Here is a 21,748-nt window from a genome sequence, read left to right on the forward strand (position 1 = left end):
CAACCGCTGGGTCAAAACAACCCAACAGCTGGGTCAAAACAACCCAACCGCTGGGTTTGTCCCTTTTTAACCAGTGCTGGGATATATTTAACCCAGCATTTTTTAGAGTGTATGGTATATTAAATATATCAAATAATATAAATGATATTACAATCATATAATTATTAAATATATAAAAGAGTTTCTTAAGAGTTCAAATTGAGGTGCAACTGTAATTAAATACGGACTAGCAATCTCTTAAATTGCAATATAGTTATATTATATAAAATTTAAATGTAATATATTAATAATAAATGTAATATATTTTATATTATATCAAATATATTAAATAATATAAATTATTTATATGTATATTTATAATATATTATTTTATAACATATAACATATTTAATACAATGTTTAATTTTATATTAAATATATTTATATTATTTAAAGTCTCATCCATTTTTCCGTAAGTGAAGTTCATTTGAACAAATCGTTAGTCACTTTCATGTACATTTTACCTTGTTTTACTCTGTTGCTATACTACTTTTGAGTTATTATTACTCTTGGGTAACAAGATTTGTGAATATTATAGACCAAAGGGTTCAAGAGCTATAGACATTTGTATTTGGGTATGTCGTTTTTCAGAAAATGCTCAAAAATAGGGGTTAATACACAATTAAATATATTATATTCAATATTTTATGTTATTAAATATAAGTAAAACATAATATGATATAATATATTATGTAAATAAACTTTAAATGTATATATAACATGCGTGCTATTGTATACATAAAATGTCATATATTTAGGATAAAAGCAATAAAAAATATATATTTGGCAAAGTTGACTGCCCTTATGAAATCAACACTGACAGCGAGAGCTCGCCTCTGCGGCGACGCTTATCCTCGACTGCATCAGGCAGCATCAGCTGAAGCGCAACAGTCACTAAATCTGCCCCCATAAACGCGCGACACACGGAGAGAAAACTGGAAACAAACACTGTTGTTGCAATGGAGAAGAAACGCGACAGCATCTCAGCCCGAGTGGACACGTCAAGTTCATCGAGTGGTAGGACTAAAGGTGCATGATTATTGTCACCTTCACGCTTCCTCGTGCATGCAAATGCAAGTTTGACAAGCTGACGGTCATGTGTGTACTTTTGCCGTTCTGTGAGTGAGAGGGGACTTTATTCGCGGTGTCACAGCTGGACAATCTAGGCTACCTGTTACTTTGGCCGGTAGATTTAAATTATTTCATTATTGGCATGGCATCTGAATCTTGTAGATGAAAATCTATATCATGATATTTAAGCTTAGGCAGACTTCCACCTGTGTAATAGTTTGCAGAGGAACTTGATGGACCGTTTGTTCACTGTCGACTTTTTTAGATTGTGTTTCAGCGTCTTTTTATAAAATGCATGACTTGAAGAAGGCAAGCCGGTGGGATGAAACTCGCTGCCTGCGGACACAATCCTTGACCATTTTACATGTATAAAAACTCGCTCATCCTCTACCAAACTACCAACCCTCAATACGTATAGCACATTCTGGGCTTTGCCATCAAAATTCGTTGTAAATGTAGCATTAAATGCTTTATATCAAGTCAATCTGTACTATTAATGCTAGTATAGTAAATAGTACTTCTGTCAAAAAACTGTTATAGAGTATATATCATTTACAGTGCTGGGTAGGCTACAAATTGCAATGACAAAAATGGTAGTCAATAATGTAATCCATTACACACAATTTCGGTAATATAATCAGACTACCTTTTGATTACTTTTAGATTACTTTTGACTTAAAGGAACACTCCACTAATATTGAAAATAGGCTCATTTTCCAACTCCCCTAGAGTTAAACAGCTGAGTTTTACCGTTTTCGAATCCATTCAGCCGATCTCCGGGTCTGGCAACTCTAGGGGAGTTGGAAAATGAGCCTATTTTCAATATTAGTGGAGTGTTCCTTTAACTCAACTATCACATTGATTTAAATAGGATAATCTTGCACTATATTGATATAAAAATGCAAAAAAGAAAGAAAATAGTTTCATTTATTGTTAGAAGCAACATGAAGTGCATTAACCATTACATTACGTCCAGGTTTCCCAAACTGGGGTTCGTGAATTCAATGAAAAGCTAATGATTAAATCATAAAAATGCAATTCAAATGTTAAATCACAACAATCAAAGTAAAAACGGTTTGTGTGAATGTCAACAAAACTGGAAGAATTTCTGAATGCGTATAACCGGCTGGCTACTTTAGAGAGGAAAGAATTAGGGAGAATCATGAATCGTTTATTGTTATTGTGTGAATAATATGTAATCATTAAAAAGTAACTGTAGTCTCATTACGAGTATTTTAAAATGTAACAAGATCGAATTACAAGTGCTTCATTTTTGGAATCTGATTACGTAATCCAGATTACATGTAATCAGTTACTACCCAGCTCTGATAATTCACAAAACATGTAAATAACACAATTGTTAAGTGCAAAATCATTTGGGTTCAATTGAATTCTATAAAATGACAACCTGCCCTGACTTTGTTCATGAAAAATACCCGTGCAAAGCCTTTCAGTTCAAGTCTGCCTTTATTATATAGTTGACTATTGTGCACACACAGCAGTTATTATTACAATAGCAGCAATAAAATGAGCTATATGATGTTGTTGGTGATCATGCTGATGCTGGATGGACCTCAAGTGCATTGAGGACTGTGGAAAACTGATAATTTCCCATTATCTTGAGTAGTATAAAGGATAATATGCTCTCACAGATCACTGAATTCTCTGCATTAAATGATGGCAGAACAATTGCAGAAATGCATGTGATGTTTTCTGTGAAATAACAACAACTGTACTAATGGTTTGTTGTGCATTAGTCAATTTTATGTCCTGCTAAGAGTCCATGTTATTCTGTATAAAGTACCTAAAGCTTGTTTAAATTGAAGGGAACTATTTTTTATTCAGCACACAACACAATTGCTTCCATTTACTCATCTACTTTACAAACAGTTTGTTACACAGGGTGTTAGTCTCAACATAGGCAATGTGAATAATTAGCATTTTCTTTGCAAGGGCGATGATGTAGACGTCTTTAAACCTTGAATCTGAGATGACATTAATGCGCTTGCTCTCCTAAATGGATCTTAACATTCACACTTCCAAATCCCACATTCAGACAGGTTTATTGCCATTAGAGAAGTGTTGTGCTTTCAAGGGTAAGGCCGTTTCAACTTGTCTTTCAGGGTTGAAATTCTTACAGCTGGTACTGATTCACCTTGTGAGAAGAGACACAATTAATACAGGCATTAGGGAAAGGTTAATGAGGATGAGGGATATAAAAATGAACGTGCCATTTTCTGATGCCATTATCTTATCTATATAATTATGAATATTTTAGCATTTAGATAAAATGGCCATAAACAATATTTTAGATATATTTCTTACTACATCATTAGATATTGTTGCTTGAAGAGTGAATTAGTTAGAGTAAATTAAGACACCTGTAGTGCTTGTAGAAATAAGCTTTAATTTGAAAATTGTGATCACAATTGAAAACTAAAAGAATTCTGAAAATATTTTTGTTTTTGACTCACCCTCATGTCTCAATTTTCTGTGGAACACAAAAGGAATTTTTTAAAGAATCTTCAAACAGTTCTTTTCCATAAAACGACAGTCCATAGAGACAACATCTGTCAAAAAAAAAAAATCATAAATGAACCATAAAGGTGGTTTATTCAATTCCTGCACTATATATTTTAGTCTTCTGAAACCATATGATAATGTCATGTGAGGAGTAGACTGAAATGTAAGCCGTTTTCACAGAATCTTTTTGAAGCTCTCACATCTCATTCTTTATCCTCAATGACTTTTGTGACATTTTTGGATTGTGAACATGAATAAATCTATGGATTGCTGGAAAAGAGCTGCATAAAGATTCTTCAGAATGTCTCTTTTCATGTTTTATGGGGGAAAAAATTACATTCAGATTTGAAATAACACAAGGACGAATAAATAATGAAATATTCCTTTGAGAAACTTGATGAAAATAACATACTTAAAGGAATAGTTGACCCAAAAATGAAAATTTGCTAAAACTTTACTCACGTTCAAACCATCCAAAATGTAGATGAGTTTGTATCTTCATCAGAAATGTAGCATTGCATCACTTGCTCACCAGTGGATCCTCTGTAGTGAATGGGTGCCGTCAGAATGAGAGTCCAAACAGCTGATAAAAACATCACAATAATCCACAAGTAATCCACACCACTCCAGCCCATCAATTAATGTCTTGTGAGGTGAAAAGCTGCCTGTTTATAAGAAACAAATCCATCATTAAGACTTTTACAACTTCAAACCTAAAATAGGAGTCCTCTATCCATAATATTGCTTTCTCCAGTGAAAAAGTCATCATGTCTGAATCAGGAGAGAAATATGCTCAGATCAAGCACTGCTTACAAGCCAAAACAGTTAAAAAAAAAATATGTGGATGGATTTTGATGTGAGAGGACAACAGGGGATGGACTTGAGATTTCACTTGAGGAAGCGTTATTATGGATTATTTGACCAGAAGAAATGGTTTTAAGTTAAAATGCCTTAATGATGTGTTTGTTTCTTACAAACACGCTTTTCCCTTCACAAGGCATTAACTGATGGACTGGAGTGGTGTGGATTTCTTGTGGATTATTGTGATGTTTTTATCAGCTGTTTGGACTCTCATTCTGACGGCACCCATTCACTGCAGAGGATCCATTGGTGAGCAAGTGATGCAATGCTACATTTCTCCAAATTTGATGAAGAAACAAACTCATCTACATCTTGGATGTCCTTAGGGTGAGTACATTTTCAGCTAATTTAAATTTGTAGGTGAACTAGAACAAGTTTTCACATTGGCCATGCAGAGAAAGCGAATTGGCACAAATAAGCAGATAGTGTGTGCCAATATTAGGTAGGCGACGGTTTTACTTTGCAGGTTACTTATTTCTCAAACCCACGCTTTGGAAACACTGGTCACTCAGTTGAATATGTAACTGCTGTTGGTTTGAACCGTTATATTTCCATATAGAAGAGTGTGAGTCTGCTGAGCTGAGCATGTTGAATATTTAAAATCCAGAGCAGTAGATAAAAACAATAGTATTGTACATTTGCCATGCATGCCTAAAACGTATAATTGAGCAGACTCTTGTTTCCAAATGTTGAGGTTTGAAAATTGACTGTAATTTTTTTTGCTTTATCATTTTCAACTGGTCCACACACTGCGCTTGTGTCATGTGCATTTGGTGAATGACTCAAAAGGTGTGTTTGCTTTAGCATTATTAAAGATATTTTGATCCGCTGGTGACCTTGAGGCTTCATCTGAAGCCAAAGGTTTGGTAGCTTATTGTACCTCAGTCATTAATGCCTTTATATACAGTATGCATCATTGCACACATTGGTTATTTAGGACTAGCAGCCTCTGTAGAAGTTTTGGCAAATGAATATCCGTTTCTCAGTGTGTCTTTCTCTCTTTTTTTTTTGTCGTTGCAAGTGTGTTGCATAATCAGTGGGTGGAACCAAGGACTTGCCAGGTGGACTTTGCAATATTACTTGTGAAAATCTTTATTTTAAAGGCTTAACATTGCCAACCTACAGTTCATAATCAGCATTACATTTCCATACTTTTCCATACTTCCCTGTAAAATAAATGTTAATGCAGGTGCACAGTACAAGACTGAAGATTTACACCTTGTTGTGTGTGATTAGATCGACAAAATGCCTGAGATCATCCGTGTGTATGAGCATCAATGAAATTGCAAAAGGGTGCAAGAGTAGAGGGAGAAATAGCAGAAAGTGGGAGCAAAAAATAAAATAAAAATGTAATCACAGTTATGGAGGAAAATGATCTTTTAATTGCTCTAGTTGGTGATTTAGTTATGTAAAGTGTGCATGAACACAACAGAAGAGAAGAAACTGTCAGGGGAGAATTCAGTAAGAAGTGCGGTAATGATAGAGACGTTTATTTGAACATGCATATGATCAACTAAAGGAATTAAAAGCATTTACAGTACTCGTCTGGATGTATTCTCGGTTATAATGCTTTCTCCATGCTATCTTCTGTCATTCAGAGGTGTGGAGTTATTAGAGTTGGAATAGGAATGAGGCTAATTTTCTTATATATTAATAATATATATTAATAGATCAGCCTCATGCCTCATTCTCGTCTGTTTTAAGTACAGGAATTAATATAATAAAGTTTTCTTGCCATTTTTTTTAAACATATGTTTGCAAGACAAACATGCTGATTCCTACTGAAAAAAAATCTTCCTCTATGCTTTCACTATTCCTTAATTTTCTGTTCTAGCTTGAATATTTCTAAACAATGTCTAAAACTTTGTATTACTAGCACTTCTCATGTTTATTGCTTCTTTATGATGAATCGCTTGTTGTATTCCTCATTTAGATAAAAGCATCTCAAAAAGTGAGTTATAGCCAGGCTAAAAAGTGCCAATATGAGTGTAGTGCGCTCAATCCTGTTCCAAAATCAGAGCAGATAAGTACAAAAATAACTAAAACTAGCTAACTAACTAAATAAATATAGACATAAAAAAACTTTACCATTACAGTGAATGGGTGCCGTCAGAATGAGTCCAAACAGCTGATAAAAACATCACAATAATCCACAAGTAATCCACACCACTCCAGTCCATCAATTAATGCCTTGTGAAGGGAAAAGTTGCATGTATGTAAGAAACAAATCCATCATTATGGGGTTTAACTTTAAACTATTGTTTTTGGCCAATAATCTTTGTCCATAATCTTAATGACGCTTTCTCCAGTGATGAAGTCCATCCCCTGTTGTCCTCTCAGATCAAAATCCACCCACGTATTGGTTTTGAACAATTTTGGACTGTTCAATTGCACATGGTGCTTGATCTGTGCATGTTTCTCTCCTGTTTCAGACGAGACGACTTTTTCACTGGATAAAACAATATTATGGATAGAACTCGCATTTTAGCTGAAAGCAACGGTTTGAAATTACAAACGTCTTAATGATGGATTTGTTTCTTACAAACACACCGCGTTTCATTTCACAAGACATTAACTGATGGACTGATTGTGACGTTTTTATCAGCTGTTTGGACTCTCATTCTGACGGCACCCATTCACTGCAGAGGATCCATTGGTGAGCAAGTGATGGAATGCTATTCCTCCAAATCTGATGGAGAAAAACTCATCTATATCTTGGCTGGCCTGAGGGGGAGTAAATATAACTTTAATTTTTGGGTGAACTATTCCTTTAATAAAATGTATCTCGATGATACTAAAATTAAACTTGTTCTATGCTCTTAAAGTAGAAACTCAACCTCCAAATCCTAGAATTCTTTAAAATCTTAGAATTGCCACCTTAAATACATTTCTGCAGCTTTGAGCCCCAATATATTCATCCACTTCACACTCTTGGAAAAGCAAGGATTAATTGCCACAAGCACTTCCCGTCGGTCTCTCAGGCTTTTTCCACCAGGTTTTGATTGTAGTGGAGCCCATTTCTGTTTTTCCCGTCGGGAGCTGGAGCGGTAAGCAGCTGCCAGGATGGCCTACTGCCGTCGGAGCGGGGCCAGGCGTGAGCGGCGGAGGGGAGAGAGCCCGCGTCACAAATAAACTCACTGGGAAGAGCGAACAGAAGGCGTTTGTTTATGAACGCCTGGGGCCAAAAGGAGAACGGACACGCTTTCCTGTTTAGAAGCTCCCTCCAGGCTTGTTTATGCCACATATTCACAGTGTCTTTGCTTACTCAGGTGTCATGCCAGCGAGAGCGGCTCCTCAACCGCACACTTCAGCATCCGTCCGCTGTGGTTTGAATGAATGTTAAGCTGCCATGAAGGTCTTTGTTTTGGTGTCATTACTTGCTTTTTCCTTGGGAATTTGACCTCTAATTCATTCTCTCCATCTCAAAACCACACATGTGGTCTAAAGTCATAAAAGTAATTAAAAACCCTACTAAAATCTCACATACTCTCTTAAAATGAAGGTTCCAAGGTTTTCGTAGTTATACAGAAGAATCATTTTTGTTCCCCAAAGAATCTTTCAGAATGTTTTCAAAGCTAGCTTGCTATTGCTAGCTTCTCTGAAATCGCCTACCCTATATACCTTTAAAAGAACCATTATTTTCTTAGTTTCAAGAACATTAATCTTAAGAACCTTTATCCACTATAAAGAACCTTTTGTGCAATGGAATGGTTCTATAGATTTTTAAGGTTCTTCATGGAACTGTAGATACCAATAACCTTTATTTTCTAAAGGGATAGTTCACCAAAAATGCAATTTCTGGCATTTGTTCACCCTTTATTGTTGTTCCAAACCTGAATGAGTTTCTTTCTTCTGCAGAGCACAAAAGAAGGTATTTTGAAGAATGTTTGGTAATCAAAATGTTTAAAGGTAGCCACTGACTTTGAGTAAAAGACAGAATTTTCTTTTTTTGCATGAACTATCCCTTTAAGAGATTTCACATAGACAGCTGCACTTTAATTGCCTCCAATGGATGTATCAATATCATCGACCCTTAGATACTGGTCATAAACTGGATGTTTCATTGCAAGTTTTGATTCTCTCATATCTGTCTTTCTCACCGTCCACAGTTTTCAGATTATATCATTCATAACTGGCTATTGTAAAATCTAAGATATGACAGGCGTGCAAACAGATTCATCAGATCAAACGCAGTCACTGATGCAACTCTCTTATCATCTGAATATATTAAAGCATCACTTTAATATATTTATTTTTCTGTCACACTCAGAACATATGTGCCCTCAATCCGCAAGATTAGACATTGTGTTCTTAAGTAGCATGAGTTATTAAAGGACGTTTTATAATCCTTTAAGAGTTTAACGCTTTCTATATAAAGTAAAAATATTACAATCAGATACTATTGATATTTTTATTACATTCTATAAAATCAAGATTTAGAGTCATCAGGAGTAACACCTAGTGACCTTTTATATCAATGCACACAGATTATTTTAAGCATAATTGCTTTGCTATTCCTTTTCAAAACCAAGGCAACATGACTAATATCTCTACACTCTTCTAGAGTTTACCTTCCATACCTGTATGTATACATGAAGTGCCAGATAGTAGTTTTAGCATAAATTATCACCAATCTGAATAATGAAGTATACGAGCAGGTGTGTGATTTTATTGGGCCTCAGAGCAGTAGTTTGTTAAATAAAGCTCATTCTGAATCCGAATACACTTATATACAACACTGTCATCTAGAGGCTGAATTGCAAAGCTACACTGCAGAGACCCATTTCTTTCTGTGTCCAATGAAACATGATTTTTTTAAGGTGAGACCAGAGGGAGTAAATTTTGCCAGTCATAAATGAGCTACAATGATGACACTTATTTAGCACAGGCTAACTAAAGTTCTCTCTTTCTTGAGAAAAATTAGTGAGAATGTTGGAGAAGTTGTGAGAAATCTACATTCTAATGTATTAAATATATATTAAATGTATTTATTTTTCTTCATTTGACTAGGTTGTTGACTCACGGTCCCCTTCAGGGGAAAGCAGTGGGGTGGTGTGTATGTATGCATGTGTGTGAATTACCATTTATTAGGTGTGGTGAACAATTATGTTTGGCGTACAGATGCAATTTACAATGTATTCAAAATAGACGGTTGCAAACCGCAAAAGATAAATCACTAACAAGCACAATGAGTAAGTGTTTGTGCTACTGGAGATCATCCTTTGTGCTTTAATCACCCCCAGATACAGTAAAAACTATATCACTGCAGTGATGTGTATTTTTATAGGCCAGCCTGTAAGTTTGCATCACCCTGGTTTCCTCGACAAAAACCAAATAGGTTTTTTCCATTGGCTTTTGGATTATTTCAGAAAATCTGCTCTGTGACCAACAAAAGTTTATGGGTGGTATATACAAGGTGGTATAACTGGTGTATTTTATGTCATGGAATTAAATGTGAAAATATCTTGAGCTTGTGTTAAAAACAGGCCTTATTTTAAGCATTTAACCAAAAACCAATTCAACATTGACTTCAAGACGATTGAAGCAGAAGTACTAAAATGATAACTCGTCTCTGGGATTTGGCTATTCTATTGGCTAAGTTCATCTCACTATAAGTCTGCCATGACTTTAAATTATGGTCAAATCGGCTGATGAAGCTTTTTCTCCACAATATAGGCTAACACCAGGCTAAAACAAAATGGCTTTAGAGAGACTATGCGTCTGTGTGCTATTAGCTGCTGGGGCAGTCATGGCCTAATGGTTAGAGAGTCGGATTTGTAACCCAAAGGCCACGGGTTTGAGTCTTGGTACCGGCAGGGATTGTAGGTGGGGGAGTGAACAACCAGCACTCTTTTCCACCCTCAATACCACGACTGAGGCGAGACCCTTGAGTAAGGCACCGAACCCCAACTGCTCCCCGGGTGCTGCAGCAAAAATGGCCCACTGTTCATGCTGTGTGTGTGTGTGTGTGCACTTGGATGGGTGAAATGTAGAGCACAAATTCCAAGTATGGGACACCATACTTAGCCACACGTCACGTCCTTTCCTTTCCTGTTTTGAAGGGGGCCAAGGTAACTATTAATGCCCGCACAGCGCTCAGCTGATATTCACAGATCTCTGTCTAGAGTCCATAGACAGCAACTGTCAGACTCGTGACCACACTGACTTTGAAAGGGTGATAGAGGAGGGACTAGAGACCTCCACAGATTCACAGACATAATGAGTTATGAGACCTCAGGAAATTAGGGCAAAGCTGTGCATACCCTGTGCAGTTACATAAATAACATGGAAAACTTGTGTATAGGCACAACATATATACAGTATACATATAGGTGCATCTCAATAAATTAGAATGTCGTGAAAAAGTTCATTTATTTCAGTAATTCAACTCAAATTGTGAAACTCAAACAAAAGTGTTGCGTTTATAATTTTGTTCAGTGTATATGGGCTGTCAAGCCATTAAATATTTTAATCTAATTAATGACATGATGTGCTGATTTATTATTCGAATTAATGACAATTTAGTCACACATCACTTTGGGCTGAGAAATTGATCATTTAAAATAATCATTATCAAAATAGTCATTATTATGTTAAATAACAAAATCATTGAATAGACATAAAAAAGTAGCTTTAAATGAGTTATTCAATGTTGCATGAATAACAATAATCAATGGCAAAACAGATAATAACTCGTCTAAATTGTAACACAATATTAACTTCAATATTAACATCTTGATCAGTTTTTGATTCAAAATCTAAAAAGCTAAATTTACTTTAGTACACACACACACACACACACACACACACACACACACACAATGACAGTTGTAGTGACCAAAAAGATTCTTGCAAAAGCTCTATGGCTTGGTTCACCGAATGCGCTACTGTATAAATAATTCTGTCATCAGCATATAGATGAATTCTAGCCGAGGTTATCCCATGACCTAGGTCATTAATATAGATAGAAAATAAAATTGGTGCTAAAATAGATCCCTGTGGGACACCTTTTGTCATTTTTAATTGTGTTGAAATAAAATTTTCAACTGAGACGCACAGAGTTCTTTCTGATGAATAATTATTGAACCAAGGCATATCAATGGCTCAAGCCTCCGTTGACATTTTGGAATCAGCAACGGAATGTTTGGGATGAGGTGCATAAGAAATTAGTTCAACACACACACGTTTTCAGAACTGAAACATGAGAAATGTCTTGAATAAAAACATCTGAACAATGCCTTGAGGTGTGGTTGTGACTCTAGGCCATTGAATTATTAGAGAAATTATGCACTCCCGAAGTCGTAATGCGGCCACGATGCCGGAGCCTATTAATGGAGCAAACCGAACGACTTTGTGCTTATTGTGATAGAGAACACTGTAACGGTTTCCACTGATTATTAAATATTTTTGCTATTTTTGTTTGCTATTGCTGTGATTTCAGCTATATGTTAAATGATAACAGAAAAAAGATGCTACAAAAGACAGAATGTCTGCTTATTTAAAAAAAACATTTTTTTTTTTTTAATCACCAAAAAATATATTTAAATATATTTAAGATGCCAAATATATTTAAATATCTCCAAAATAGCTTCTTGTCACAAAACATTAATAAAAGTCACAGCAACAATGAGAAAGTCGCTACATTTGGTGACAAAATCCCTCAATTCGCTACATGCCTTTTTATTTTATTTTTTTATGTTGTTATGTTTTTGTTGGGTGACTTTTCAAAATACTTAAAAATCTGGTATTGTTTAGTGTTTGTTTGAAATCATATATTCAAACTGCATTTACAAATAAAAAATGCATTAACATTGAGCAGAATTCAGTTCAATCTTTATCTGAAATAGCAGATATGTGGTTGTGTGGACTCTGTTGATTTCTGTAGATCAGGGTTGGTTTCATCTTGAGATCAATATAGGTTTCTAACTAAAGAGCAGTGGTGGATCAGTTAGCTTGCATTTTCATTTTAAGTCGCTCAGCACTAAGTGAGCCATGCCATATATTTTGTTGGTTTTATCTGGTTAATATCTAGAGTGTCAAAAATGCATCATACTACAAACCCAGCCTTACATTGTGTTCGTTATTTTTGTTCACTTTTATGTATTTGTTGTTAGTAATCTCTGTGATTAATCAGTCACATTAGCTCAAAATAGAAACAGCAGAGCAGGGGGAGGATAATGATGTTGTGAAGCTCTGGGGCTGTGATTGTTTTGTCTTACCGGATTTCCCTCCGCAGGCTGATTGATCAATCTTTTTAATGCACCTGTGAATGTGAACTTCCCTGTGTGAATTCAGGTCATTTTGTACAGAGGACGAATCACAAAGTTGGTTTGAAATCCACACCAGCTAATACTCCTGTATGCTCTAAATGCTGCCATCGACTACGTCAAAAATATTGCTCATTCGGAATTCCAGAAATCCAAATATATATATATTGGCCTACATTATGCAATTCACTGTGCTCTTGTGTGCCATTATCAAGGACATGATATAAGGAATGAATGAGCTGATTAAATTACTGTACACAGTGACTAAAACTGAATTGAAATAAATGGCAGGAGGGGCATCGACAGTAGTTAGAGAATAAAGAATATGCATCATAGTTTATTTGAAATATTAAAAAAAAAAACAGCATTTTGTCTTGTTTTTTATTTAAAAAATCGATCAATATAAAACCACCAGAGAAGCAAAAATAAATAAATAAACAAATACATAAATAAACAAAATAATAAATAAATAAATAAATAAAATAAAAAATAAATAACATAAAATAAATAATAAATTAATTAATTAAAATTCTTACCAAGTCAGACAATTTTTTTAACAGTACGGCAATTATTATAAATATACTTTTGTTAATTGTTAATTCATGCTTGTTTATAATACATTACTATTAATTTAGACAACTGAAATGTTCAAATTATATTGAACCATATTATGTGTTACCAAAAATCTAATACGTAAAAAATATTGGCCATTCAAAATTTGGTAATTTTTTTTTTTTATGTGTCATGAAAACCTAGATTAAGAAATGCTGTAAAACTATTAGCTGTTGTAACAACTAATCTTAACACGTAGAACTGTATTAAATCTGACCAAAATTCATATTATAGTATTAAGTTATACTTTATAGTATTATATTATAGTACAGTATTTATATTTAAATAGTACATTATAGTGCTGAGTAGTAACTGATTACATGTAATCTGGATTACATAATCAGATTCCAAAAATTAAGTACTTGTATTTACAATTATATTATTCACACAATAGCAATAAATTATTCATAATACATTCACTTCATGTTGTTAACAAATGCAATATAATTTTCTTTCTCTTTGTATTTGTATATCAGTATGGTACAAGATTATCATATCAATGTGACAAATGAGTTAGGTCAAAAGTAATCAAAAAGTAGTCTGATTATATTACCCAAAATATGTTATGTAATGGATTATGTTACTAACTACAATTTTTGTCATGTAATTTGCAATCAGTAATGGACAGCAAATTGTTAGTAATCTACCCAGCACTGGTATGTTATACGTTTTTTCCAGAATAAAAAGTTAAGCAGACTAAAATGATGTGCATGTAATCATTATTCTAGTATTCTCAGTACAGTCGGCCCTGTTGATTTGTGTATATACTGCATGCTGAGTGATTTTATGGGATGTGGGGTCTAAATGTTGCTAAATATGGCAACAGAGCAGCAGAGGAATCTGCCTGCGAGCCAACACTTCATTATTGGCTCAATGTTTGCGTGTGTGACTGCAAGGGCAGAGAATGACAAGTGTGTGTGTGTGTATTTCTCGTCAGAAAAGTATACTTCCCATGGGTCCAGCCCTGGGTCCTGTGAGTAAAAGTCCATCATTGACATGAATGATCATGTGGCTCTCTGATTGGCCGCTCTCAGGTGCAGATGCTGATGATGATTCGCTGTCCCCTCGTGAGAGGGGGGGGGCGGATGACAGTCCTGGGTCCTGTGAGTAAAATGTCCATCATTGACATGAATGATCACGCCGCTCTCTGATTGGCCGCTCTCAGGTGCAGATGCTGATGATGTTTCACTGTCCCCTCATGAGAAAGAGGGGCAGATAAAGGCTTGAGCAGACAGTCTGATCACTGGAGTATCTCTCATCCTCCCCTCCTCTTTTCTCACACGAAATAAGAGCAAGCATTCAGTAGAGTGAAACCTGAGCATCTTTGTGTTGCTGTGAAGCCGCCGAAGGTTCAGCAGCTCTTCTAAGCCCACAAGGTAAGGAAATACTCTCACTGGAGGAGAGGGTGCAAGACTCTTTTGCGGGTTCAATAATGCTGCTTCATTTAAAACAGAATTAACTGTAGTCTTAAACTAGAACGGGAGCTTTTTGTTTCATGTAGTTTGATAAATTCAACAGTTGCTAAACTCACATTAGTTGCTTTTATATAAGGGAGGCTATTTAACTCATCCATATTAAGATGCAACTATATATAGAAAAACATAATAGTTTTGTTTAGCGCTATATTGAAAACCTTGTTTGATTAGTTATTAGTGCAGACGGTTCGATGACCGAACAGTCATGTTTTATTTAGCCTCTCAGCCCACTAGGGAAAATCTGAATTATTCCTGACTCTTAGGAAGTACAAACTACATATGAATGAGAGTGCATCATTTCAACAGCACCTACTGGATTTGAATAGTTGTAGCGTGACCATGTCGGCCCCAGTCAAGAGGACTCAGTGGGACGAAGACCTGACTCACTTTCGTAAGGATCACGGCCTTTCCAAGAAAGTGCTGCTCAACTGCTGTCTGGTCAGGCGGATCATCTCCTGGGCTTCCCCCAACCAAAAAGGTAAATCCCTCTTCAAGATAAGTGGCCATGGCTGTAGTATCACCCAGAATGAAGATGTGAGTTCTATGCAAGAGTCTGATGGAACTAGACTAAAGTTTCTTTATTGGCATCAGTGGTTCCATGAAGAACCTTTAACATCGATGGAATCTTTCCATCGTACAAAAGGTTCTATATAGTGGATAAAGGTTCTTTAGAGTATTTAAAAAAGTTTATTTGAAAGTTTCTTTTAGGAGCCAAAATTGTTCGTTTAGGCATTGCTATGAAAACCTCCTTTTGAAATCTTTATTTTTAAGAGTGTATTTTTAAGAGTTAATGCTTTTAAGTACTGTACGTTACGCACAGATGCAGTGCTTAAAAACGAAACAAAATTCTGTCAGTTGCATGATTTCACACAGAGTATGTTCACTGATGCTTTTTAAGTGTATTTTAAATGGCTAGTTCATTCAAAAATGAAAATTCTGTCACCATTTACTCACCCTCCTGTCGTTTCAAACCTGTATGGCTTTTTTCGTCTGAGAAAGATAAAATAAGATATTTTAAGAAATGTCTCTGTGTTTGGACAGTTGAAACAATTTGGTTACCAACATTCTTCAGAATATTGTCTTTTGTGTTCTGCTGAAGAAAGTGATGCAGATTTGGAACGACATGTGGATGAGTAAATGATTACAGAATTTTCTTTGCTTTAAAATGGTCAAGATTTTGCACTATTTTAACTCTGTCCTATAGGCCTACCTATTTTTAATACTGCATGGCTTTTTATCGGTTTGTTGTTTCGATGGAACAAAAGCCCATTAATTTAGGTTTTGTAAAAAATAATACTGTAGTTTGCAATCATTTAGAAAAAAAAATGGGGACATGATAAAGTTCCAGAATGAGGCAAATGTTTAATTCTGACGCAAGTCGGCACAACAACTGGCGATCTAATTTCAGAAAGTGACACTTGTAGCTCTCTGAATGTTGCTTTCAAAAACAAACATTTTTATGTTCTTCAAATCTGATTTTTCTCAAAATATCTTCTTTCAGGTTCCACAGAAGAAAGTAAGTCGTGCATGTTTGGAACGACATCAGGTTGAATAAATGATGACAGTATGTTCATTTTTTGGTTGAACTTTCCCTTTAATAGAGAGGTTATTTTACAGTGGTAGTAATATAATTTTAATGTAGTAATGCTGATGTGATATTGATCATTTTACTGCCCTCTGTTGGATTTATGTTGCGTTCGGTGTTTCGACTGATCAGACTTTATGGTCTCATGTGAAGTGACAGGCATAACAAATCATTATATTACAGTGAAAGGGATATCGATGAGTTTTACAGTTGTAAATTTACAGTCTCTGATTTGTTAAATAGCTAAAGAGAGTGTTTGTGGTGTTAGACGTGAGCTGCGGTTTGCTTTAGATCTCACAGCGTTGGTTTAAAGTGGATTCTTTCAATCTAATTCCAATCCATACAGTGTGAAATGATGCTAACAGCTAAACAGCTTCCAGTTTGAAACTGCCAAGTGAGTGTTGCTAGCTAAAAAAAGACCATTCTGGCAAAGTCCATGGAAACTGTAATGGAAACGATACTAATGAAAGTAAAGCAGATGCTGAGGGAATGTGGTGGTTCAAAAAGATTTCTGAAATTCTCTAGAGAGGGTAATTCAGCATGGCATAAAAAGTAATTGCATGCTGTATATAGATATGTGGTTCATTCCAGTGTTAGCTGAATATGTGGCTCACATGATGTGTGTTTATGTTTGTGTGATGGAGTCTCAGCCTGTGTTTGTATGTGTATATGTATTTGTGTCTCTATTCATTAGACAGTTATTATCTAAGGCGCTGTGTGCTGTAATCATACGGGCTCAGGAAACAGCTGGGCCCTTCATAGTGTCAGGTGCTGCTGTCAGTGTCCAGCCTTGTTGAATGGACAAACTCAGTGGGTTTATTTGGCTGCTCCAACATTGGCCTGTCTCAGTGCAGACTATATGATTGCATTCAAAAGCATAACCTTCAAGATGGATTAAACTGAAACGGCAGAAAAATGCATTAGTAAAAGTGATATATGGCATCAAATCTGTCTTCTGGATGTTTTATCTGCAATGCAGCCGCGTAATGCTGTATTTTATGAAGCCGTGTAATTGCAAGGCAGAGAACTTTTATGGATGTTTCTTAATCTCATTCTAGAATACTTGGTTCGCTGTATAGCTCCAGTTCAGTTGCAGATTTCCTTTATATTTAAGTAAATGGTCAATTTAGAGCCACTAGCCCATTATTTCATTCATGAATAGTTTGTAATTATTTACATTTACATCCTAGAAATAAGTAGACTTAACGTTAGACTGATATATATATATATATATATATATATATATATACATACAGTGGTGTGAAAAAGTATTGGCCCCCTTCCTGATTTCTTATTTTTTTGCATGTTTGTCACACTTTAATGTTTCAGATCATCAAACAAATTTAAATATTACACAAAAACAATTCATCCATGCATTTTTGTTAGTTATTTCCGTTTATTTATTTACTTAATTTTGACCTCATAATGTTAATCAAATTGTCATAACTCAATCTTCCAGTAAAAATGGCGGATTTCTCTGGTGTTGTTTGCCAGATTTCACAAGCTCATATGTATTTTCGAGTACAACCAAAGACTTTAGAAATACCGAGATGGTTCATATTACTGTGAATGGGAAAAAGTGCAACACGCATTATTGCACAATAAGTCCCGCCTTCTAAATTAAAGAGCCAATGGCCAATTGGTAAAGTCACTGCATCACTGCAGCTGCCATTAGGCTCCGGTTGCCATAGAAACATAGTCAGTGTCCAAAGGTCGCGGGTTCAAGTCTCAGTAGCTGCCCACTGCTCCGGGTGTGTGTTCACGGTGTGTTTGTGTGTGTGTGTGTACACTACTGTGTGTGTGCACTTGGTTGGGTTAAATGCAGAGGATGGGACACCATACTTGGCTACACGTCACAAATACACGTGGTAAAATAAAATGTCTAAAATTAGTCATTATTGTAATTCAAAGCATGATAGAACTTCTTAATGTGAAAGATTGTCATAAATGTTCAGGTGACTGTGGTACGGCTGTGACCACTGGATGGGGCTGTATCCATATGTTTCCTCATCCACTCAGCCAAACAACAACACTGTATGTCGAGACTAGACCAACAGAAAGTGAATACTCTAATAATAGAGTTGTTGTCAGTGTGCAGGCCACCCTGAAGGGCTAATTCACCACTGGTTCTTAATTTGCTGTGGGAATGTCCTGTGGATTTTTATAATAGTGTGAAAATAAGGTCTGTGGTTAACATAAGAGGCTGTTATCTTTTGTTCTACCACATAAATTACAGTCATACCTCTACCAAGTTATGTTTTAATGACCGTCTGATTCATCAGGCCCATTCATTTAACTCCTATCCTTGTGGTAGCTGTAGACTTTTTATAGCAACTTGTTGGCAGCTTCCATATTTAATCCATGTTTGAGTTATGATCATCATTTTCACTCTCGTCTTGTTCCAAACTCGAATAACTGCCTTTCTTCTGTGCAACACAAAAGTAGAAGCTGCTCTTTTCCATTCAGTAAAACTATAAGGACCAAAGATTACCCTTGTGAAAAAGAGTTGTGTTTAATCGCATTGAATGTGCAATATATATATATATATATATATATATAACCAAATATATATAGTGTATGTAAAGGTTGGTTTAAAGCACTTAAAGGTCCCATATTGTCAAAACTGAAAACTGGCTTTTTTCATGATAACTGAGGTCTAAGGGCTATGTAACTACCAACGCACGATTTTAGTTTCACTTTCACTTTGGAGATTCGCGATCTGCATGTGCTTTGTTTATACTATGGAGCTGCAGTACTTACCACACATTTTACAAAATTAGATGTTTGTCAGAGGTGCTCAGGATCTGCAATTCGCCATCTCCTCAGTCATCTCTCCTTACTCTGTTTATGTGGTAAGTGAAATTGTATGTATTGTAATGTAACAGGCATTATGTAATGTCCGCAACCCGTAAGTAAACTTCTGACACATTTTATGTTACATTATGGAGCCAGCATAATCTGAAATTATAGTTTGTAAACGATTATGCAATGCTAACATAATGCTAACGTGTTGCTAACTTGATGCTGACGTGTTGTATCAGTAGGAAAGCAATATTACCTAGATTACTGCATTTGGTTTTTGGAAAAAAAAAAAATGAATTACCATTCTGAAACATCCTGTTGTAAGCGCATTTGATGAGGTGGTTGGTTGTTGCCTGTCGTCACCGATTCGGGGTCTGAATCCGGCTCAAACATGCAAGGCCGGAAAACATTTCCCTCAGCATTGGCCATCATTACAGGTGTTTCTATTTTTCTATTTTCCATAGCAGGCTACGGCATACATGACCCTAGTTACCTGTGGTTGGCCTGGCCGTGCATCACTCAGAAAACAACAGGCCAATCAGAAGAGAGGCTCATGAATATTAATTAGACAGGCCAAAATCAACATGTTCAAAGCAGAGCTTATGAGAAAGGAGATGTAAAAATATATTTAGATGGTTTTTGGTACTTATACCGCAAATATATATTCTTAAGGACATCAAAACCTAAAATAAAACTCCAGAAAGGTGAATAATATGTGACCTTTAATTAATGACATTTTCCCGTTTTCCGTGACCTAATCTGAACTGAAAACTATTCATGGAAATGTAAGTCGGTATTCACTGAAAAGACATGAAAATCCTGTTTGACAGCTGTGGTCACCTTTCACTTCCATTGTGTGGGGGACAAAAAGCATTTTTGACGTTCTGCCATATGTAACTCTTCTTGCGTTTCACAGTATTGGAGCTTTTATCTAACCTTTCTAGGCTGTACTGTATTTTGAAACACTTTTTTTTTTGTCCAGTAGGTGGCAATGACGGATTTATAAAACAACTACAGTTTAGACTTTCTGATTCTGTTATATTTTGCAGCTATAGTATATATTCAGACTTTGCAGTGAATAAAAAAGTGGAAAGACGAAAATGTTTAATGCATGAATTGGCATAAAGTGAGTCATTCATCATCTAAACCATCTGAAAGGCCTTATTACAGTTCCTTAATATCCCCGCAGCTTTCCACCATTAATATGTCATTATGCAGAGTTGCAAACTTTGCATTTAGTACCATATTCAACAAAAGTGGATTATTATGTGAAGACTCATTTGTAGTATACAACATCTGAATACTAATAATCTGAATACTCTTCACGAACCTTTAGTAGACTAATTTGCAACTGGTTTTGCTTTAGGACCAGATTTTACAAGACATTTTACGTATTTTATCACACAAATGTAAACAAAGAAATGAAAATAAAAAAATTATATAATAAAAATATATTATGAAAAAATATTAATGTACCATTAGTTAATGTCAGTTAATGTGTTAACTAACAATAAGCAATGCATTTGTTAAAGTATTTATTAATCTTTGTTAATGTTGGTTAATAAAAATACAACTGTTCATTGTTAGTTCATGTCAGATACAATTTGTGATTCATGACTTTTGATTTGAATAACGCATTAGTAAATGTTGAAATTAACATTAACTAAGATTAATCAAATGCTTCAAAAAATGTTAATTAGTTAATGTTAACAAATGGAACCATATTTCGTTACCAAGTCTTACCAAAATAATAATAACACAAACTTCAGATAATATTTAAAATATATTTCCTAGTTAATACTGAAACTATATTGAATGTATTCAGGGTCATGTTTAGTCATATTATGTTATTTTCCCCTGCTGTCCATGAGCAACTCTTGCAAAACTGAATTGAGACCCAATTTGGAGTCACAACCGACCATTTAAAAACCACTGTTGTGACAGTTTACATATAAAAGTCTTACTATAACATGTTACCAGATGTTCAGTGTTGCACTTTTACCTGGGGTTCATTGTCATTGTGGCATGTCATAGTTATTAACCATGATATAATCCAGGTGCAACTTGATTAATATCAGTATTTTTGTGCCGTCTCTGCTGTCTGCCTGATGCCCCCATCGCCTCGCACCGCTCTTCATGTTGATGAATGGCCTCTGTGTACAGATTAAGCTCAGCAGCACACGATGAATAAAAGATCACGCCATGAATATGGAGATATCATTGACAGCCGTTGTCATTAGACTCCATTAACTTATAAGATAAAGTTGATCAGTAATATTTCCAAGGTGGTTCATTAGTACGCTGTCCATTTACTAAATCGATCTTACCTTACAATATGAATAATATCATCAAACACATACAGTAATTGTATTATCAGCTTAATAATTTGTCTTAATAAAATTGAGATGAATTGCTTATCCATTTCAGCTTATTGGGGCCACAGCTATAGCTTTACATGTGCTCATTAAAAAAAAAGCTGTTAAAAAGAAATACAATTTTCTTTTTGTCGACTT

General features: G+C 35.3%; 1 protein-coding gene across 1 annotated transcript in view; it reads left to right on the plus strand.

Annotated features, from left to right (window-relative positions):
- Positions 1-952: 952 nt before the first annotated feature.
- LOC107659123 (Kv channel-interacting protein 4-like) overlaps positions 953-21,748 on the plus strand; it is a 186,290-nt gene continuing 165,494 nt past the window's right edge. Inside the window, exon 1 of the mRNA XM_016447952.1 lies at positions 953-1,056. Within this exon, the coding sequence (XP_016303438.1) occupies positions 999-1,056 (58 nt within the window). The 5' untranslated portion in view covers positions 953-998. The remainder of the gene's footprint in view (positions 1,057-21,748) is intronic.

The sequence above is a fragment of the Sinocyclocheilus anshuiensis genome, unplaced genomic scaffold, assembly GCF_001515605.1.
Source record: "Sinocyclocheilus anshuiensis isolate Anshui unplaced genomic scaffold, SAMN03320099.WGS_v1.1 scaffold87, whole genome shotgun sequence".
In the NCBI taxonomy this organism is placed as follows: Eukaryota; Metazoa; Chordata; class Actinopteri; order Cypriniformes; family Cyprinidae; genus Sinocyclocheilus; species Sinocyclocheilus anshuiensis.